At 53.2% G+C, this 15,936-nt stretch overlaps 1 protein-coding gene across 5 annotated transcripts in view; it reads left to right on the plus strand.

The window, feature by feature from the left end:
- Positions 1–15,936, plus strand: part of LOXHD1 (lipoxygenase homology domains 1) — a 164,599-nt gene that overhangs the window by 123,624 nt on the left and 25,039 nt on the right. For all 5 annotated transcript variants that reach the window (XM_038543364.1, XM_038543360.1, XM_038543361.1 and 2 more), the window contains 6 exons: positions 223–377; positions 4,266–4,475; positions 4,565–4,700; positions 6,540–6,748; positions 7,649–7,834; positions 10,534–10,661. In XM_038543364.1, the coding sequence (XP_038399292.1) occupies positions 223–377; positions 4,266–4,475; positions 4,565–4,700; positions 6,540–6,748; positions 7,649–7,834; positions 10,534–10,661 (1,024 nt within the window). The remainder of the gene's footprint in view (positions 1–222; positions 378–4,265; positions 4,476–4,564; positions 4,701–6,539; positions 6,749–7,648; positions 7,835–10,533; positions 10,662–15,936) is intronic.

Raw genomic sequence — 15,936 nt, forward strand, 5'->3', positions numbered from 1 at the left:
GAGCCTCCAGCCTCTGGGTCTGGGAGCCACCTGGGTCCAGGTCAGATGGGCAGACTTCCCACGGGCACGTCCTTGCGGATCGTAGCACAATGTGCACGAGTGGACAGATAAAAGGCAGACACTACCTCCTCCTGCCAGTCCAGTCGTCTCGGTCCTAAAGCCCTGTTATTCTTTTCTTCCCTTTGTCCATCTGTCTGTGCATCTATCTGACTGCCCGGCCAGTCGTGCTGTACTCGGTGCAGATCTTCACGGGGAACGTTCCTGGGGCAGGGACAGATGCCAAGGTCTACATCACCATCTATGGAGATCTGGGGGACACTGGGGAGCGATACCTTGGCAAGTCGGAGAACCGTACCAACAAGTTCGAGAAAGGAACGGTAGGCGGCACACAGCATTTACCCCCTTCCCTCCGGCTCCCGGGTCGTTTGCCTGGAGCTGGCTCTTCTCTGTCCCAGAGGCTGCCCATGAACCCCATGCGGTGCCCTGCTCCCGTGTGGGTGTTTACCCTGGGCGCCTCCCCCCTTGGAGTGGCTGAGCCCCTTTCTGAGCCTGTGCATGGGCCTTGGGTTCTGATCTGGGGTGGATGGAGAGCAGAGGGCAGGGTTTGAGCAAACCAGCAGGGGGTTCATCATCAGAACATCCGGCTCACTGTGGGCGGTCCCCAATGTGGGGCTGATCATCATGTGGCGGACCCGAGGCCTGCTTCTACCATTACCCTCCCCAACTGGGGCTCCACATCTGTGAATGGGCTAAGCTGTGCTGTCAGAGCTCTGGGCAGCAAGGAGGCCCGAGGGAGCTGCGGAGGGATTAGAGGAGCAGATGAGGACCCCTCAGCCCCAACTAGAGTCCACCCTGCCCTGGACTATCTTGGGGCAGGGGGTGGGAGGGTGGGGGCAAGAGAGGCCTCTGTTAAGCAAAGGGCACTGACATCCTGTGGTTTCAGGGAAAGGAAGCAATCTGTCCCTCAGCCTGGTTCACCACCACCCCCCACCCCCCCCTGCAGCTCAGCTGTCTCCAGGGCCCTCTCTGCCTCACTCACTTCCCTCCATTCTCCGGAATCTTCCTTCCCCCCAGGCCAGGCTGTAGCTGCAGGGCCATCAGAGCGAGGCAGCCCGACTGCCCGTGGCTGTACACACGTGGGGGCTTCCTGCATCGACCAGCAAGGGTTTAACAGGGGTCTCCTTAAGCCCGAACCCCTCAGCCGGACATGCTCCTCGGCACTGAAACGTTTCCTACTTGTGAGAAGGAAATTGGCTCCACAGCAAGGATAGTAGTGTCATCTGAGCAGATTTGCAGCTGGCTGGTGACCCCCTAGGCCAGGCCTTCTGGAAGGAGTCCCAGCCTGGCCTCGAGGTCCCGGGGGAGTCAGGCGCTGGGGCTCCCGTTCATGTGTTCAGTCATCCAGGTAGGAACTACTGGATACCCTTAGCTTTGGTCTACTTCTTCTGAAGGGGACTCGTGGTGTGATAGCTACATGAACCCCTGGGCTGAAAGATAGGACAAGACATGTAAGAACACTTTGTGTCGGGGGGAAATAGTCTCACCCACACAGGTGAGATATAATTGTTTGCTGCATGTATAAGGTAGCTAATAGGAGGTCTGTCCGATTTGGGAAAAAATGGAAGGCAAAGTGGCCAAGCGACACAGGTGGTGTCCCGGACTCTAGGCTGGGGGCAGGATTGTCAAGGTCACTCACATACGCTGGGGTGGGACATGGCCGTGTTGTTGGGTGGGCAGACCTGTGGCTGGGGCGGACTGCCTGACTTCACATCCTGTGTGATCTTGGGCAACTTACTCAGCATCTCTGTGCCTCAATTTCTTCCACCGTAAAATAAGTTCACTGAATTAAAACACCTAACGTGCCTGGCTCTTTGGAAGCGCTGAATGTGGTTGAGGATGGGGGGGAGTCCACCTTCCCCTCCCCTCGCTGGCGCCTGGAACCAACGTCTGGACAATACATTGTAAGACAGCAGGGCGCAGCACACAGCTGACCCATCGATGTTTCTTGGTGGCCAGATCCACGGAGCCGGCCACGGAGTAGGCACAGTAAATATTTGCAGGGCACTTTAACGCATGAACTTCTAAGTGAAGGTGATGCAGCCCATTCCCCCCTGGGTTTGGGGTCAGATTTTTCTGTCTTAGCATTTGTTATATCCTAAGAAGAACCTTGACCCTAGTCCCCACCATCCCTCTCCCTCCCTTCCCTCCTATCGAGGGGGGGGTGAGAGCTACTTCTGGTTTAGTCACGGATGGTTCATGGGATTTAAGTTCACTGTTGAGTATCTAGAAGCTTCCATTTCTCTGATCATTTCCTCCAGAATACAGAAGTTCCCCCTAGACGCCCCCCGCCCAGGAGCACCCACTTCCAGTCCAAAGCCAGGTCGGGAGTTTCTCCCTCCTGCACGGCCCCTAGATCAGCCCTGTCAGCTCCTTAGCCCCCACTTTGCTTACCTGACTCGTGGAATCACCTGGGCTCCCCACTGCTTCCTGCAGCCTCCTCATTTGACCCCTCCAAAGCTGATAGTCATTCAGCCCGGCCAAGGGGCTCTCCACTAACCCCACAGAATGCCCCATGCTCTCTCCTGTTTCCAATCCTTTCTGGGCATCTTCTCCATGTCCACGTGGCTGTGCCCATAGAAAATCCATAATGCTGTTCCATGCTTTTCATTTTTTTACATAAAAGACATAAGCCTCTGTGAATGCTTCTTCAGTTCACCTTTGGCATACAATGGGGTACATTGGAAATCTTCCTATGTCAGGATATTCTTTTGTGTTTCCAAAGATCTTATTTATTTATTTGAGAGAGAGAGAGAGAGAGAGAGAGAATAAGCCGAGAGCAGAGACAAGAAGAAGCAGGGTCCCCACTGAGCAGGGGTTCCCATGCAGGGCTTAATCCCAGGACCCCGAAATCATGACCTGAGCCGAAGGCACACAACTGACTGAGCCACCCAGGTGCCCTTTGTCAAGACATCCAAAAATAGATGGCGCTGGCTCATTCTTTGTAACCACCACACTCGTGACATTCTACACACAACATCCCTGTGATTATTTCACCATTCCCCAAGCACTGGATGGCACATGGCTCCCAGTTTTCCGCTGTAAAAGCTTGCGATAAAAATCCTTGTGCACATATGTAAAGATGTCTCCTCAGGACAGAAGAAAGAAGTAGAATTGCTGTGTCGTAGGATGTGCCTGCTTTTTCCCTAATGATCTTAGCCACTGGTCAGAGCCCTGTGGCCACCACGGTCAGCCGTGTAGTGCTCACCTGCAGGTTCCTCTGCCTGCAGACTGACCTGCCTCGGTACCCAGAAAGCCCAGCCTCCCATCCTTAGCTTAATGCCACCTTCTGAAGAGTCTTCCCAGCCCTGCCTCTAGTCCATGGACAGGTGGCTGCTCCTGCACATGGGCTGTAATCACCCACTTCCTCCCCTCCCTGCCCTGGGCCATGAGAACCCCAGGAGGGGCAGAGGCTTCCTAATCATATTTATCTCTGGGTTCCCAGTCCTCAGGAGTCACTCAGCACATCTCCCATCTTCTGGAGGAAAAGCGCTGTCAGGGTCACCAGCCTCCCCTCCCCTGGGCCAGGCTCCTGCCGGCCACATTCAGCCTGTGTTTTGACCACGCCTCACCTAAGGCTTGGAACTCTGCATCTCACTGAGCGATCTTAGGATTCAAGTACCCAAGAGTGTAGCAACACTTCACTGATGGGATGATCAGGGACCCAGAGGGCTTAGCATCACACCCCACTTCACACCCGCCTGCACCTGCATTCCAAATGTTGTCCCTCGGCTCCTCAGCTGGGCCTCCACCAGAGCATCTCCCTGCTCTGTCTCCTCTCCCGGGCCTGGCCCTGTGGCCCTTCTGACTGCCTCGCAGCCTCCCCCTGGGAATTTCAAGCACCCCCCACCCCCCGCCATGACTCCCACCTGAACTCATGCCGATATTCAATGTAACCAAGGACATCCAGGTACCAGGACCAAGCTGAGCTCCCTTCTCTGCCCCATGCCCCCTTGCATTCCATATTCCAGACATCTATAAGGGTTATCCCAGGAGGAACAGGGATAACCTGTTCCTGCAAAACGGGGCCATTGTGGAAGTGAGGCCTCAGAATGCACCATGCTCTGTGCTAGAGACATGTCCAGTCCAGCTGGGAAGGTCTGTTCAGCCCGACGGCTGAGGGGAGTAGAAGGTGCTGGATAGTCAGGGTCGCCGTGGGTGGAGGTGGGGCGCACCCCCACCCAAGTGCCCACATCTGGATCCCCCAGGCCGACACGTTCATCATCGAGGCCGCTGACCTGGGGGTCATCTACAAGATCAAGCTCCGCCACGATAACACCAAGTGGTGCGCAGACTGGTACGTGGAGAAGGTGGAGATCTGGAATGACACCAATGAGGACGAGTTCCTGTTCCTGTGCGGGCGCTGGCTGTCCCTGAAGAAGGAAGACGGGCGGCTCGAGAGGCTCTTTTATGAGAAGGTACGGAAGGGAAAGGCAGTGGCGGGCCGGCCGGGGGGGGACCTGGCTCAGCTACGGCTTGGCGGGCCGGGCCGTGCTCTTCTGGGCAGGAGTACACGGGGGACCGCAGCAGCAACTGCAGCAGCCCGGCCGACTTTTGGGAGATCGCCCTGAGCTCGAAGATGGCCGACGTCGACGTGGCCACCGTGACGGGGCCCATGGCCGCCTACGTGCAGGAGGGTCCAGGTGAGCGAGGGGGCGCTCAGCGGGGCATTCGCCCTGCCACCAGCTGACTTCCACCTAAAGCTTAATGACCCCCCCAGCTTGCCTGCTTCCCTGCCAGCCGCCCTGCAAGGGCAGCCCCCAGCCCTTCTGCAGAAGGGCATCAAGGCCAGGAGGAGGTAGGGAGCCGGTGCCCCCAGTCCACTGGCCCGCCACCAGGGTGGGGGCACCGCTGTACACTCTGCCCTCCCCCAGCCCCGCGGGATATAGATTCAGCCCCCAAGGGCCCGGGACAGTTCTCAGCGGACAGACACCAACGGCCGCCGGGAGGACCCCTGGCGCGTCAGCCGAGGGCATCACCCAGAGGACCTCGGCCTCGCAGACTGGAGGCACAGTGCGATGCGGTGAGGGAGGGGAACGAGTCCTAAGATGGTTCTAGGAGGACTAAGTTCCATTTCTGGTTCTGACAGTGATGTACGTAGCCTCGGACAAGCCACGCTTTCGGCCTCCGTTTTTCCCTCCTTCAAATGATATTGTAATGTCCGGACAAGCTCATTCTTCCAACCGGATTTTTGAGATAGAGCAGTTCTGAGTTGGTTTATCTGACACTTAAAGTTACCGCCTGTCTGGTCAGCTGTCTTAAGTGTGGAGTGTTGACAAGCACCGTGTTCCCCTCCAGGGGGCCGTGTGGAGTGGGGAGGTCTCTGGGGCTGGGCAGAGAGAATCAGTCATTTTATATTCTACCTTTGCACTCGGTGAATAAATGACAGGACCCACAAGAAAGTGTTCCTCCTGAATTAAGCACTATGATCAACTGTGAAAGGCCAGGTCCCTCCCCCGTGCAAAGATGAAATAAGGCTGCGGGCAGGTACAGAAAACGATGCTGGTCATTCCAGCTTAGAAGGGCTAGTTTGGAAACTTTCAAAGAGATAACAAACTGCATGACCTATAACCATATAACCTATAACCTATACCGGAGCATTATCACCCAGGACATTGAGGAAGATGATCCCAGAGAAGGGTTTCCAACTTGTATCAATTAGTAGCTACAAGTGACCGAGAAAAGATAGTGGTTTAAAGAGTGAAGGATTTTCTCTTTTCTATCACATAAAAGTTCGAAGGTAGGCACCTGGGACAGATACAGCAGGTTCCAGTGAAGTCAGGGACTTCCATCCTAAAGATTGCCTATGGTTCCAAGACGACTGCCGGAACTCCAGCCATCGCATCCACATTCCAAGCAGAATGAGTGGAAGGGGAAGGGGCAAAGGGCGTTCCTCCCAGCTAAGTCAGAGATTTCCCCCCAGAAACCCACTCAACAGGGTCTGCTTACTTCTTCTGAGTACCCCTAGCTGCAAGGAGAAGGATTACTCTCACTGGGCAACTGGAACTCTAGGCTGCACCTACCTGAGCCAGGCTTTATGCTGATTAATCTGGTCTCTTTTGGAAGTAGATGCATCCTAGAATTTTCATTTACCGGATCACACATACAATAAATACTGTTTTGTTTTTCCTCCCCCAAATTCCTACTTTCTGTGAGACTTCATTTTTGCCAGCCTTATTTATGCTAGAAAGCTTTTCAGGCCTCTGCCCCCTGTACCTGGGGAAAAGTTCTTGTTCTCATGCCCACCTCACACGCGAGAGCTAGGTGCCACTAAGGTCATTGGTCGGCAGGACTCTCAGAAGCGACAAAGATGCTCTTTTAAGATGATCTCCCCTTGGGAGATATCAGTGTCTCATTCACCAGTCTGGAGGTTTCCATTGCACTCTGTGTCAGAGGCAGGGGGGCTGACCTCTGTGCTCCTCTGTGAGCCCACCCGTGTCCACCTGGCCCATCCCGACGCTGGGCCCCGGGGTCTCTTGCAGTCATTCCCTACTATGTGTCGGTCACCACCGGGAAGCACAAGGACGCGGCCACTGACAGCCGGGCCTTCATCTTACTCATCGGTGAGGACGATGAGCGCAGCAACCGCATCTGGCTGGACTTCCCCCGGGGGAAGAAGGGCTTCGACTGTGGCTCCGTGGAGGAGTTCTATGTTGCAGGCTTGGATGTGGGCATCATCAAGAAAATAGAGGTGCTGGTTCCCGGGGTTCTGGGATGGTGCCCTGCCCCCAGGGGAGGAAGGAGCCGAACAGAACACATCAGGAGGCAGGGTGCAGGGCAGGCAGGGAAACTGAGCCCCCACCTCAGAGTGGGAGCCCCCACCTCAGAGCGGGTCGTTGGGGGAGGCCACGTGGCTTCCGCCATCAACTCGGGGACCTTGAATGAGCCACTGTCCTGCCAGGTCTCTGTCTCTCACTGGCCCAGCAAAGATGCCTGGTGTATTCTTTTCCTATTGCTGTGTAACAAATGATCACACACTTAGCACAATACTTAGAGGTATGATTTCCCAGTTTTCCAGGCCATGAGTCCAGCTGTGAGTTAGCTGGGTCCTCTTCCCAGCATCTCCCTGGGCTGACGTCAAGCTGCTGCAAGGACTGTGGTCTCATCTGAGGCGGGGGTCCTCTTCCAACCTCACTGGTGGTTGGTGGAATCCATTTCCTTGCAGTTGTGGGAAACAAGGATGCTAGTTCCAGAGGCTGCACACATCCCCTGTTGCATCACCTTCTCCAAAACATGGCAGTTTGTTTTTTTCAAGGCCCGTAGGATATGAACTCTTCCACTTCAAAATCTCTCTTGACTTTGTCCGTCTCCGATATCTGGACCCTCTTTTAAAGGGCTTGCTTGATTAGATCAGGCCTACTCAAAATAATCTCATGATTAAGTCAAAACCCTCTGATTAGAGACCTCTGTTTTATCAGCAAAACCTCCTCACCTGCAAGAGAGGGACCTGGGTCAGCGTGCGCAGAGCACATTGGGAGGAAGCACTGAGGAAGGGGAGGGTGTAGGACGACGGGAAAGGGGATGCTGAGTGGCGAGGGCTTCCTTCCTGGTTTCACCCAGACCCTCACAGCCCTGGTGTGTCCCCTCCCAGCTGGGCCATGATGGGGCCTCGCCCGAGAGCTGCTGGCTGGTGGAGGAGCTGTGTCTGGCTGTGCCCACCCAGGGCACCAAGTACACATTGCGCTGCAACTGCTGGCTTGCCAAGGACCGAGGCGACGGTGTCACCTCCCGTGTCTTCGACCTCCTGGATGCCATGGTGGTGAACATTGGGGTGAAGGTATAGAGAGGGGTCTGGGAGCACATACTGCATGGCGAGGGCAGTATAGGTTGGGCTCCTAGAGCGGAAGGGGAGACCAAAGTGAGGGGAGCAGGAGACTCATCGCTAGGGCACTGGCTGGGGCTGCGGCCGAGTACACCAGCCACACTCACTTTGCTAGGAGCCAAGAGACTCCAGGCTCTTTGGGCTTGCTGCTATGTGACCTTGAGCAAATCACCTGGCTTCTCTGGGCCTTGGTTTTCTCATACAATATAGGGAAATAATGCTTTCCATCCTGTTCTGTGTGAGAGCTTGATGAGAACAAATCTTGCATCATCGAGGAAGAGCTTTAAGCTCTTCATAGATGCACAGAGTCATTTTTTCCCCAAAGGCACCCTCAACACCCAAGGACAGTGATGGGGCAAGATAGCATTTGGGGGATACCATGTGCCTCAGGATCTTGCAGTGCAGTGAGAGCTGCCTGCATTAAGACCTTCTTCAAGGCAGGAGCTCTGAGCTCCTGTCCTGACTCCACCTCTCACTGGCCAAATGACCTGGAATAAAGTTGTGTAAACTCACAGGTCAGTGTTGGAGGCCTGAGTGCGGGGGCCCAAAGATACATGGCCAGTTGGTGGCTCTTATGACCCTACAGAAAAGCTATGGGGTCAACATAATGCTCCAGCCCTTGTCTCTGTTCCTGAATCCAAACCAGTGGGCTATAGATTTAGGTCAGAAGGTGTCCCACAAAAGATAAGAAGAAATCACTCTGGATCTGAGTGTGCCCTGCTTATATTATATATGGAAACAGAAGGAAGAGCTGAATTTGGGGCTCTGAAAACCTTGACAGACAGCAGTGTGGATGCCTGCCCCTCCCCTGCTTGAGAGCCGGAACACAGAACTTTCCACAGCATAGATCCACTCCCCTCCCTTACTCAGACATCTCCATCTGTGGCCAGACGGATGGTGTGGGTGAGCATACAGTTCATCTAGGGACCTCTGTCCTGACCCAGTTCCCAGCATGCGTGTGGGCGTGAGTGTGTCTGCGTGCGTACCGCCACCCTCCCCGCTCCCCAGCACACAAGCACACCCCACTCGGTACAGCTGGTACAGCTGTATCTCCTTCTGAGCCCTTTAGTCTGCGGAAATGCAGACCCACGCCCCTATTATTCATGTTACAAAAGAACACAGGTTTATCCCTTTGCAAAGAACCACAGGGTTCTTTGGACTGGCCGTCTCCCCAGGAGATATCAGACCAGAATTACAAAAGCCCCATTTCTGTGTCTCTTTCTGGAAACAACCTATTACCTAAAAAGAGATGGGTCTGTGTAAAAGAGAGAAAGATGGGCCCAGAGAACATGACAGTCTGGAGGGACTGGCCTTAAGGGGCCAGTCTCCATGGGGTCCCCAAAGCACTCATCTTGATTCTTTCTATTTTTTCGTGCCTGTCTGAATAAGAGCAAAAAAGTGTCAGGCTCCTGCCTTCATGCCCAATAGCTCCTCCTGCCACCACGATGCCGTGTTAAAGTCTGAGAGGGTTTTCTGGATAAAGCAAGAGGCTCTTCAGTCATTACCTGGGCAAACAAGTACTGAACTTGTCCTCTGGGCCGTGCCTATAAATACTACTTCTAACCTTCTGGTATCATGGCAAAGATTCTAGATGCAGCTTGGAAAGCACCCTGCATCCAGCATCCAATAGGCACGACGTCAGGGGCATGATCGCTGTGACAAATAACTTGGGTTCTGAGTTCAAGGGCAGTAGAGACATAGGGGGTAATGCAGTGTAGCAGCCACAAGGGGAAGGGAAGGGCCAGGTTTATTCAGAGGAGATGACCAGCCTGGCATTTCCTTGGCCGTGTGCGCAAACCTCTCCTGAGCCCTTGGGACCCATGCTAGTCCTTGGGCACCTGGCAGGAGGGAATAGAGTGGGAAGCCAGGACCAAAAGACCCTCCAGAACACAGGTAGAGGTGGCCTCTCTTGCTACAAGGCTGCCTCGGAAGAACCCGTGCGGGCACCGTCGCGGGAAAAGCAGGCAAGTGGAGACAGACAAAAGGAACGCATCCTCTTTGGAACAAACCTCAGGTCAAAAGACAAAACCCCAACCTGGAGAGCAGATCACGGACGCGGTGGTTGTCCTAATTCACAAGTGATTAGAGCCAGAGCTCCTTCCAGTGTCACTGCTCATGGATGCTCAGGGTGGGGATGCTGGCGGTGCACTAAGCAGGCATGGGTCTGGAATCGCTGCTTCCTGACCCACAGTGCATGGCAGGCCCGGCGTGGGCCCCGGGGTGAACTGTCTATGACTCTCACAGCTCTGCAAAACCTTTATCCCTGTTCCTCAGTGGAGAAAGCAGAGGCTGAGCCGGGTAGGGGACCTCAACAAGGTGGCGGACCCTGAGCACAAATGGCATGCTGGGTGGCTCCAGAAGCCACTCTCCTGCCACCACGTGCTGCTCAGTTGCAGGAGCTCAGGCTGGAGCTTGATTGGCAAAGACGTTGGTGAGTGCTGGGACTCAAAGTCACGCTTCTAACACACACACGTTCTCTGTCAGGAGCTGAACCCCTCTCTAGCACCCAGCTGGACACAGCCAGAGACACAGAGCTACAAGGCATTAGCCGTTGATCAGAGGAAGGGCCTTGTCCAGATCGCCGAGCTGGAAGGTGCCCCGGGGGAGAGCGAAGCAGGCCTCAGCTCAGGACCCGCATCCCTCTTTCCCGGCAGGTGCTCTATGAGATGACGGTGTGGACAGGTGATGTGGTCGGTGGTGGTACCGACTCCAACATCTTCATGACCCTCTATGGCATCAACGGCAGCACAGAGGAAGTGCAGCTGGACAAAAAGAAGGCCAGGTATCCAGAGGTGGCCTCTGCCCCTTGCCCCTCTGCACATCCAATCCACCAGCCTCCAGTCCTGCCCCGCCTCAATCACACTGCTTTCCTCTGTTTCCCCTCCTACCCTGGCGCCCTCTAGCCTCATGCCCTTGTTGTGTGATTCCTCCCTCCTAAAATGCTCTCCATCCATTCTCTTCCATCTCAGGAACTTTCTCTTCCAGGGGCCAGCTCAAATCTACCTCGTCCAGGAAGCCTTCTTTGATCAGCTCAGCCCACAACACCCCCCTTCCTTTATTTCTTTCTTCCTTCCCTCCCTTCCTTTCCCTTCCCCCTCTCCCTTTCTTTCTCCCTCTGTCACTTAAGCATATTTGCTGTACGGTCTGTGTATTAGTTGATGGCACGGTATCATCATGAATCCCCTGCTTTCACTCCCTGTGCCGTGGTGATTGAAGATGCTTGCATTAGGGGAAGCTGAGTGAAGTGGATACAGAAACTGTCTGATTTTTGCAGCTCTCCTATAAGTCGAAAATGATTGCCAAATGGAAAGCTAAAAGAAGTTTTTGAATATTAAAAAAAAAGTGATTGGACACTTAGTCTAGGGTAGGCACTGTCTCAGACCCAGGAGACAGGGCAACCAGGAGGAGAAAGAAGATCCCCGAACTCACACAGAGTGACACCAGAGGGAACTGCAGCAACAGCAGGAACACCCGAATGACCTTCTTGCGCACCAGGCATCGCTCCGAACCCACTGAGTGTACTGACAGAGTTCCTCCTCCCTGCAGCTCTAGGAGGACCATTATGATCGTCCCCTTTTTGATAAGAGAGAACTGAGAAACAGCGAGGTGAAGTCATGCTGTTGAAGATCTCATGAGGAGCAGGCTGTGGCACTGGGAGCTGCACCTGCGGGGCCCCCCAGTCCTAAGCATTAGGTTCCTCTGCCCCTTAAGGAGTCAGATGACAAAGGTGGCCCTCCTATAGTGCTCACTGTTGGCACCTTTCACTGAATTTCTGATACAGACAGTTCAGGGTTTGGGTTGGTTTTTGGTGTTCAGCCGTTGTCCCCCACGCCATCCCTGGCCCTGATTTGTGGTTGGGCATCAGAGTGAAGGTGACCCGGAGTCCAAGCTGGCGGTATGGACCAAGTCCCGACCATTGTCTGCCTTCTGGTGCTCAGGCCATAGTCTGGCCTCCCGGAATGCTTGCTGCAGAAGTGGCGAGGCACGCTTCTGTCATCCTATGTGGCCTAGCTGCTCTCTCCTTGGACTCTCATGCTCTTTCATGCTCTTTTAGTCTTCGCCTCTATGCTCTGGCCCTAAGCTCCATCCAACCCCAAAGTCCTATGGGGTTGATTTTTTAAAACTTAATTATCCCACATCAATATCCCACCTTATTTCCCAGATGTATGCAGACCTAATTGCTGGTGGGAGACATAGACACCATTTTCTGGCAGTACTTGAATTCCAGAAGTGTTGCTTGAGAGTCACATTATCATACGACCATATTGTAAATGATTTGAGGCACCTGTTATTTATTTATCTTTTTTAGGCACCTGTTAAAGGATTTGGTTTTTCTCCATAAATACTTGTTTTGTGCTGAGAGCCATCCTTCCTTAACCACTCTGGTTTGCAAGCTCAAGGCTCTTACCCAAGGCAAATATTGCCTTATTTCATTTACAAGTGGCTCCGTTTGACCTGTGCTGTGTTTTGAGTGTCAACTTCTTGGCTCAGGGACCTGGCAGTAAGACTCACTGGGCTTGTGACATGCGCACAGCCTGTCATTGTGCAAGAAGACGCTTCCCCCAGGAAATGGTGTGTGACCAGATAAGAACCAGAAACGTGCATGCATACACACAGGAGGTATTATGTGGGTTTGCTGGCTGCAAAACTGCCCTCTTGCCAAATGCTATACCCAGAAGCCAAAGTCCATAGCAATCCACTCACCCCACTCCTCAGCTGAAGTCCCCAACTTCTTGTCTTGCCACTTTGGGGAAAATGGTTCTGGTAAACTAATTCACACTTAGATCCTGGTGAATTAATGTGGCATCCAAAAAGATAGCATCCTCAAAAGGTAATGTGTAAACCAAGGAATGAGTCTTTAGTGGCGGAATTTGAGTCAAGTGGTGTCCCATAGGAATAGGTGCCACTTTTAGATGTCTCTGCTATTTTTGTGTGTGGCTTTTTTTTAGGGAAGTCAGTGCCCATAAGGAATCATTCCTAGGCCCAGTAGAGACCTCATGCCCTGGTAGATTCCTTGTTCTGGAAGCAAAGAGAATTCAGAGTTCTGTTGGGTCTGCCCAAAAGAGTGGCCCCATGGATTTTACTAGCCCTCAGTGCAAGGAAGATGAGGAGCTGATCCCAAGGGACTGCCAGCAGAGAGAAGAGCCCAGTGGGGCTCCAGTTACCGTATCACGAGGCAATTAGGAACTATTGGACCAGTGACCATGGCCAGGGCTTTGATAAGCTGGTAAGTTTTGTATCTTTCTCACTTGGGAACTCACACGACCCGGTTGGCATTCATGCTCTGAGAATGGAGAGGGCCCATCTCTGGGGACTTCACAGGAAGGAGAGTTGTTAGGGAGGCTGAGTCCTTCTCTCAGTCGGGCTCAGAGACAAGCCTCAGGGGACAGAAGAGGAAGGCAGGCTGCCTTTGAGGGCACCCAGGTCACGCAGTTGGTGAGTCCCAGCCCCCACTGCTGGGTCAGCCCTCCTGACACATCATCTTCAACCTGGAGGCCATGCTTTATAAGGGCATTGGAGGATTTGAACACGCACCAGGCCTGACTATGGCACTTGAGGATGACAGATACTTAGAATCTGTTTGAAATTCCTTTGACTTTGGTCTGCGCTCAAACCACTGCAAAGATCCTCGTGCAGTATGGATGCAGGCAGGTGGATTCTGCTCCCTGTTGCCTCCTTACGTCTCATGGGGGCATGAGCCCTGTTCACTTATCTTAATGGTCCCAGAGGAGGGATCTGAGGAGCCAGGAGCTGTTGGTTCTGCCTTTGACCCCCCACCCACCCCCCCGGGCACGTCAGCACCCGTGGACACTTACACCACCACTGAGGCAGTGGTCCGGCCACTCACCAATCCCTAGAGCTCCCCCTGTGCCAGAGTTCCAGGGAAGTCTGCCCCCATCTGCCCCCTATGGTCCCACAGTGCTCCATCCATGCCCCTTGGGGATGTGAGAAAAATGTACTACTAATTTAGTGGCTTCAACCAACAGGAATGTATTCTCTCACATTCCCTGAGGCCAGAAATCTGAAGTCAGTATCACTCAGTGGAAATCAAGCCCAGCCACACCTCCCTTCAAAGGCTCTGGGGGAGAATCCATTCCTTGCCTCTTCTGGCTTCTGGAGGCTGACCTACATCCTTGGTTTGTGGCCACATCTCTCCAGTCTTCAAGGCCCGTGTCTTCTGATCTCTCCCTACTCCATCTTCACATCACCTCCTCCTTTGTGTATGTGTCAGATCTCTCTTTGCCTCCCTCTTATAAAGACACTTGTGACTGTATTAAGGGCCACCTTCGGGGCACTTGGGTGGCTCAGTGGCTGCGTGTCTGCCTTTGGCTCAGGGCGTGATTCTGGGGCCCTGGGATTGGGTCCTGCATCCGGCTTCCTGCATGGAGCCTGCTTCTCCCTCTACCTGTGTCTCTGCTTCTCTGTGTGTGTGTCTCTCATGAATAAATAAACAAAATCTTTAAAAAAGGGGGGGGCACCCTCTTGGGGAGGGTAATTTGTCTGCTTACCACAGGGACTATGACATGGATCTGAAAACCTTGTTATATAAGGAACAGTTGCAAGTTCCAGGGACATTTAAAATTTTTTTTAATGTTTATTGTGAAATATGAGTGGGGATAGATGTCCTCTTATGATCTATATAGTTCAGCAACCTCATGTCTCTTTGACAGAAACTAATTAATTGTATCCAGCCCATCCATTCATATACATGCAACAAACATAACACCATAACCTATATATGTACATAAATCGTAAATACAGAGCAAAACCTATTCAGTCACCCCCAGGCAGGGAATTGAACATTGCAGTTCACTGTACCTCCCCACCCCTAGAAGTAAACATTATCTTTGCTTTTAAGGTAGACACCTTTTTGCTTTCCTTTATGGTTTTATCCCTACCCTGTGTGGGCCTCCCTAAACAATTAGCTTCCATTTAGTCTGGATTTTAGTGTTATGGAAGGGAGTCAGCTTTCAGGTATTTTATGTCCTGTTTCTTTCCACGACATTAGGATTTTCAGATTTCTCTGAGCGACTAAGTGTGGCTGTAATTTGCTCATTTTCACAACTGCCTAGTATTCCACTGGTGAGACCTAGAGAAGAGAGGGCAGTGGCCTGTGGCACAGGACTGGAGAGGGAAGAAGAGACACCAAATGTGTCCACACTGTTGACAATGACAAAATTAACGCTGGTGGGCAGAGCTGGGGCCAGTGAGGGGAGGCCCAGCTCAATGCAAACAAAACATATTAGGAGTTGGCCACAGCTGTCCAGAGAGGGAAAGAGCTTCCCCAGGATGACATGGGGCCCATCACTGGAGGTGACTAGATGGCCATTGGTAGAAAGAGTCTAGCCTGGGAGCAGTTTGGACTAGCCTGAAGCTGCAGCCAAGGTTCTGATCCCAGCCCTTCCTGAGAGTCCCAGCCATGCCTCTAAGAGCACAAAGGTAGACTGCCTAAGCAGCTGCCCCAGCAAGGAGGGCTCTGGACCCCACTTCCTTCTTCCCGGTCTTCCAGACAGCCCCTTCACAGGCTCCCTACCCACAAACCTTCTGCAGCTTCTTAGCAATGTCTAAAATTCTTCCAGTAAATAGTTACTTTTTCACACTACATCTCTGGCCCTGGTTAGCTCTCCAGTTCTTCTATGTCCCAGAGACCAATGAATGAGTGGGTGCTAGGCCCTTTCCCAAGGACGGCCTTTGTTGGGGATGGTGGGGAACAGAACAGAAGCAGAATAGGAAGGGATTGAGACACAGCCAAAGGTTGCACTCCCCAAATGCCATCTCTTCAGCTGCTGAGTAGAGGCTCCTCTGAGCAGATGAGCAGGGCAAACCCTGGATCACTTTGAAAGCTCTATTTTTCTGAGCCAGAGACAAGAGGGTCTGGATCAGAGGCTGACCACCTCTCCCAAGGTGGTTCTTCGATGTGGGAGCTCTACTTCGTGTTGGCTGAGGTGTCTCAGGGGATCTGGGGCAGCAGGAAAGAGGGGGCTAGAGAATCATGGAAGGATGAGGGGCCATGGAGGGGCCTTTGCTTCAGATACAGGCCTTTCACCCCAAGGAAA

Source organism: Canis lupus, chromosome 7 (assembly GCF_011100685.1).
Source record: "Canis lupus familiaris isolate Mischka breed German Shepherd chromosome 7, alternate assembly UU_Cfam_GSD_1.0, whole genome shotgun sequence".
Lineage (NCBI taxonomy): Eukaryota > Metazoa > Chordata > Mammalia > Carnivora > Canidae > Canis > Canis lupus.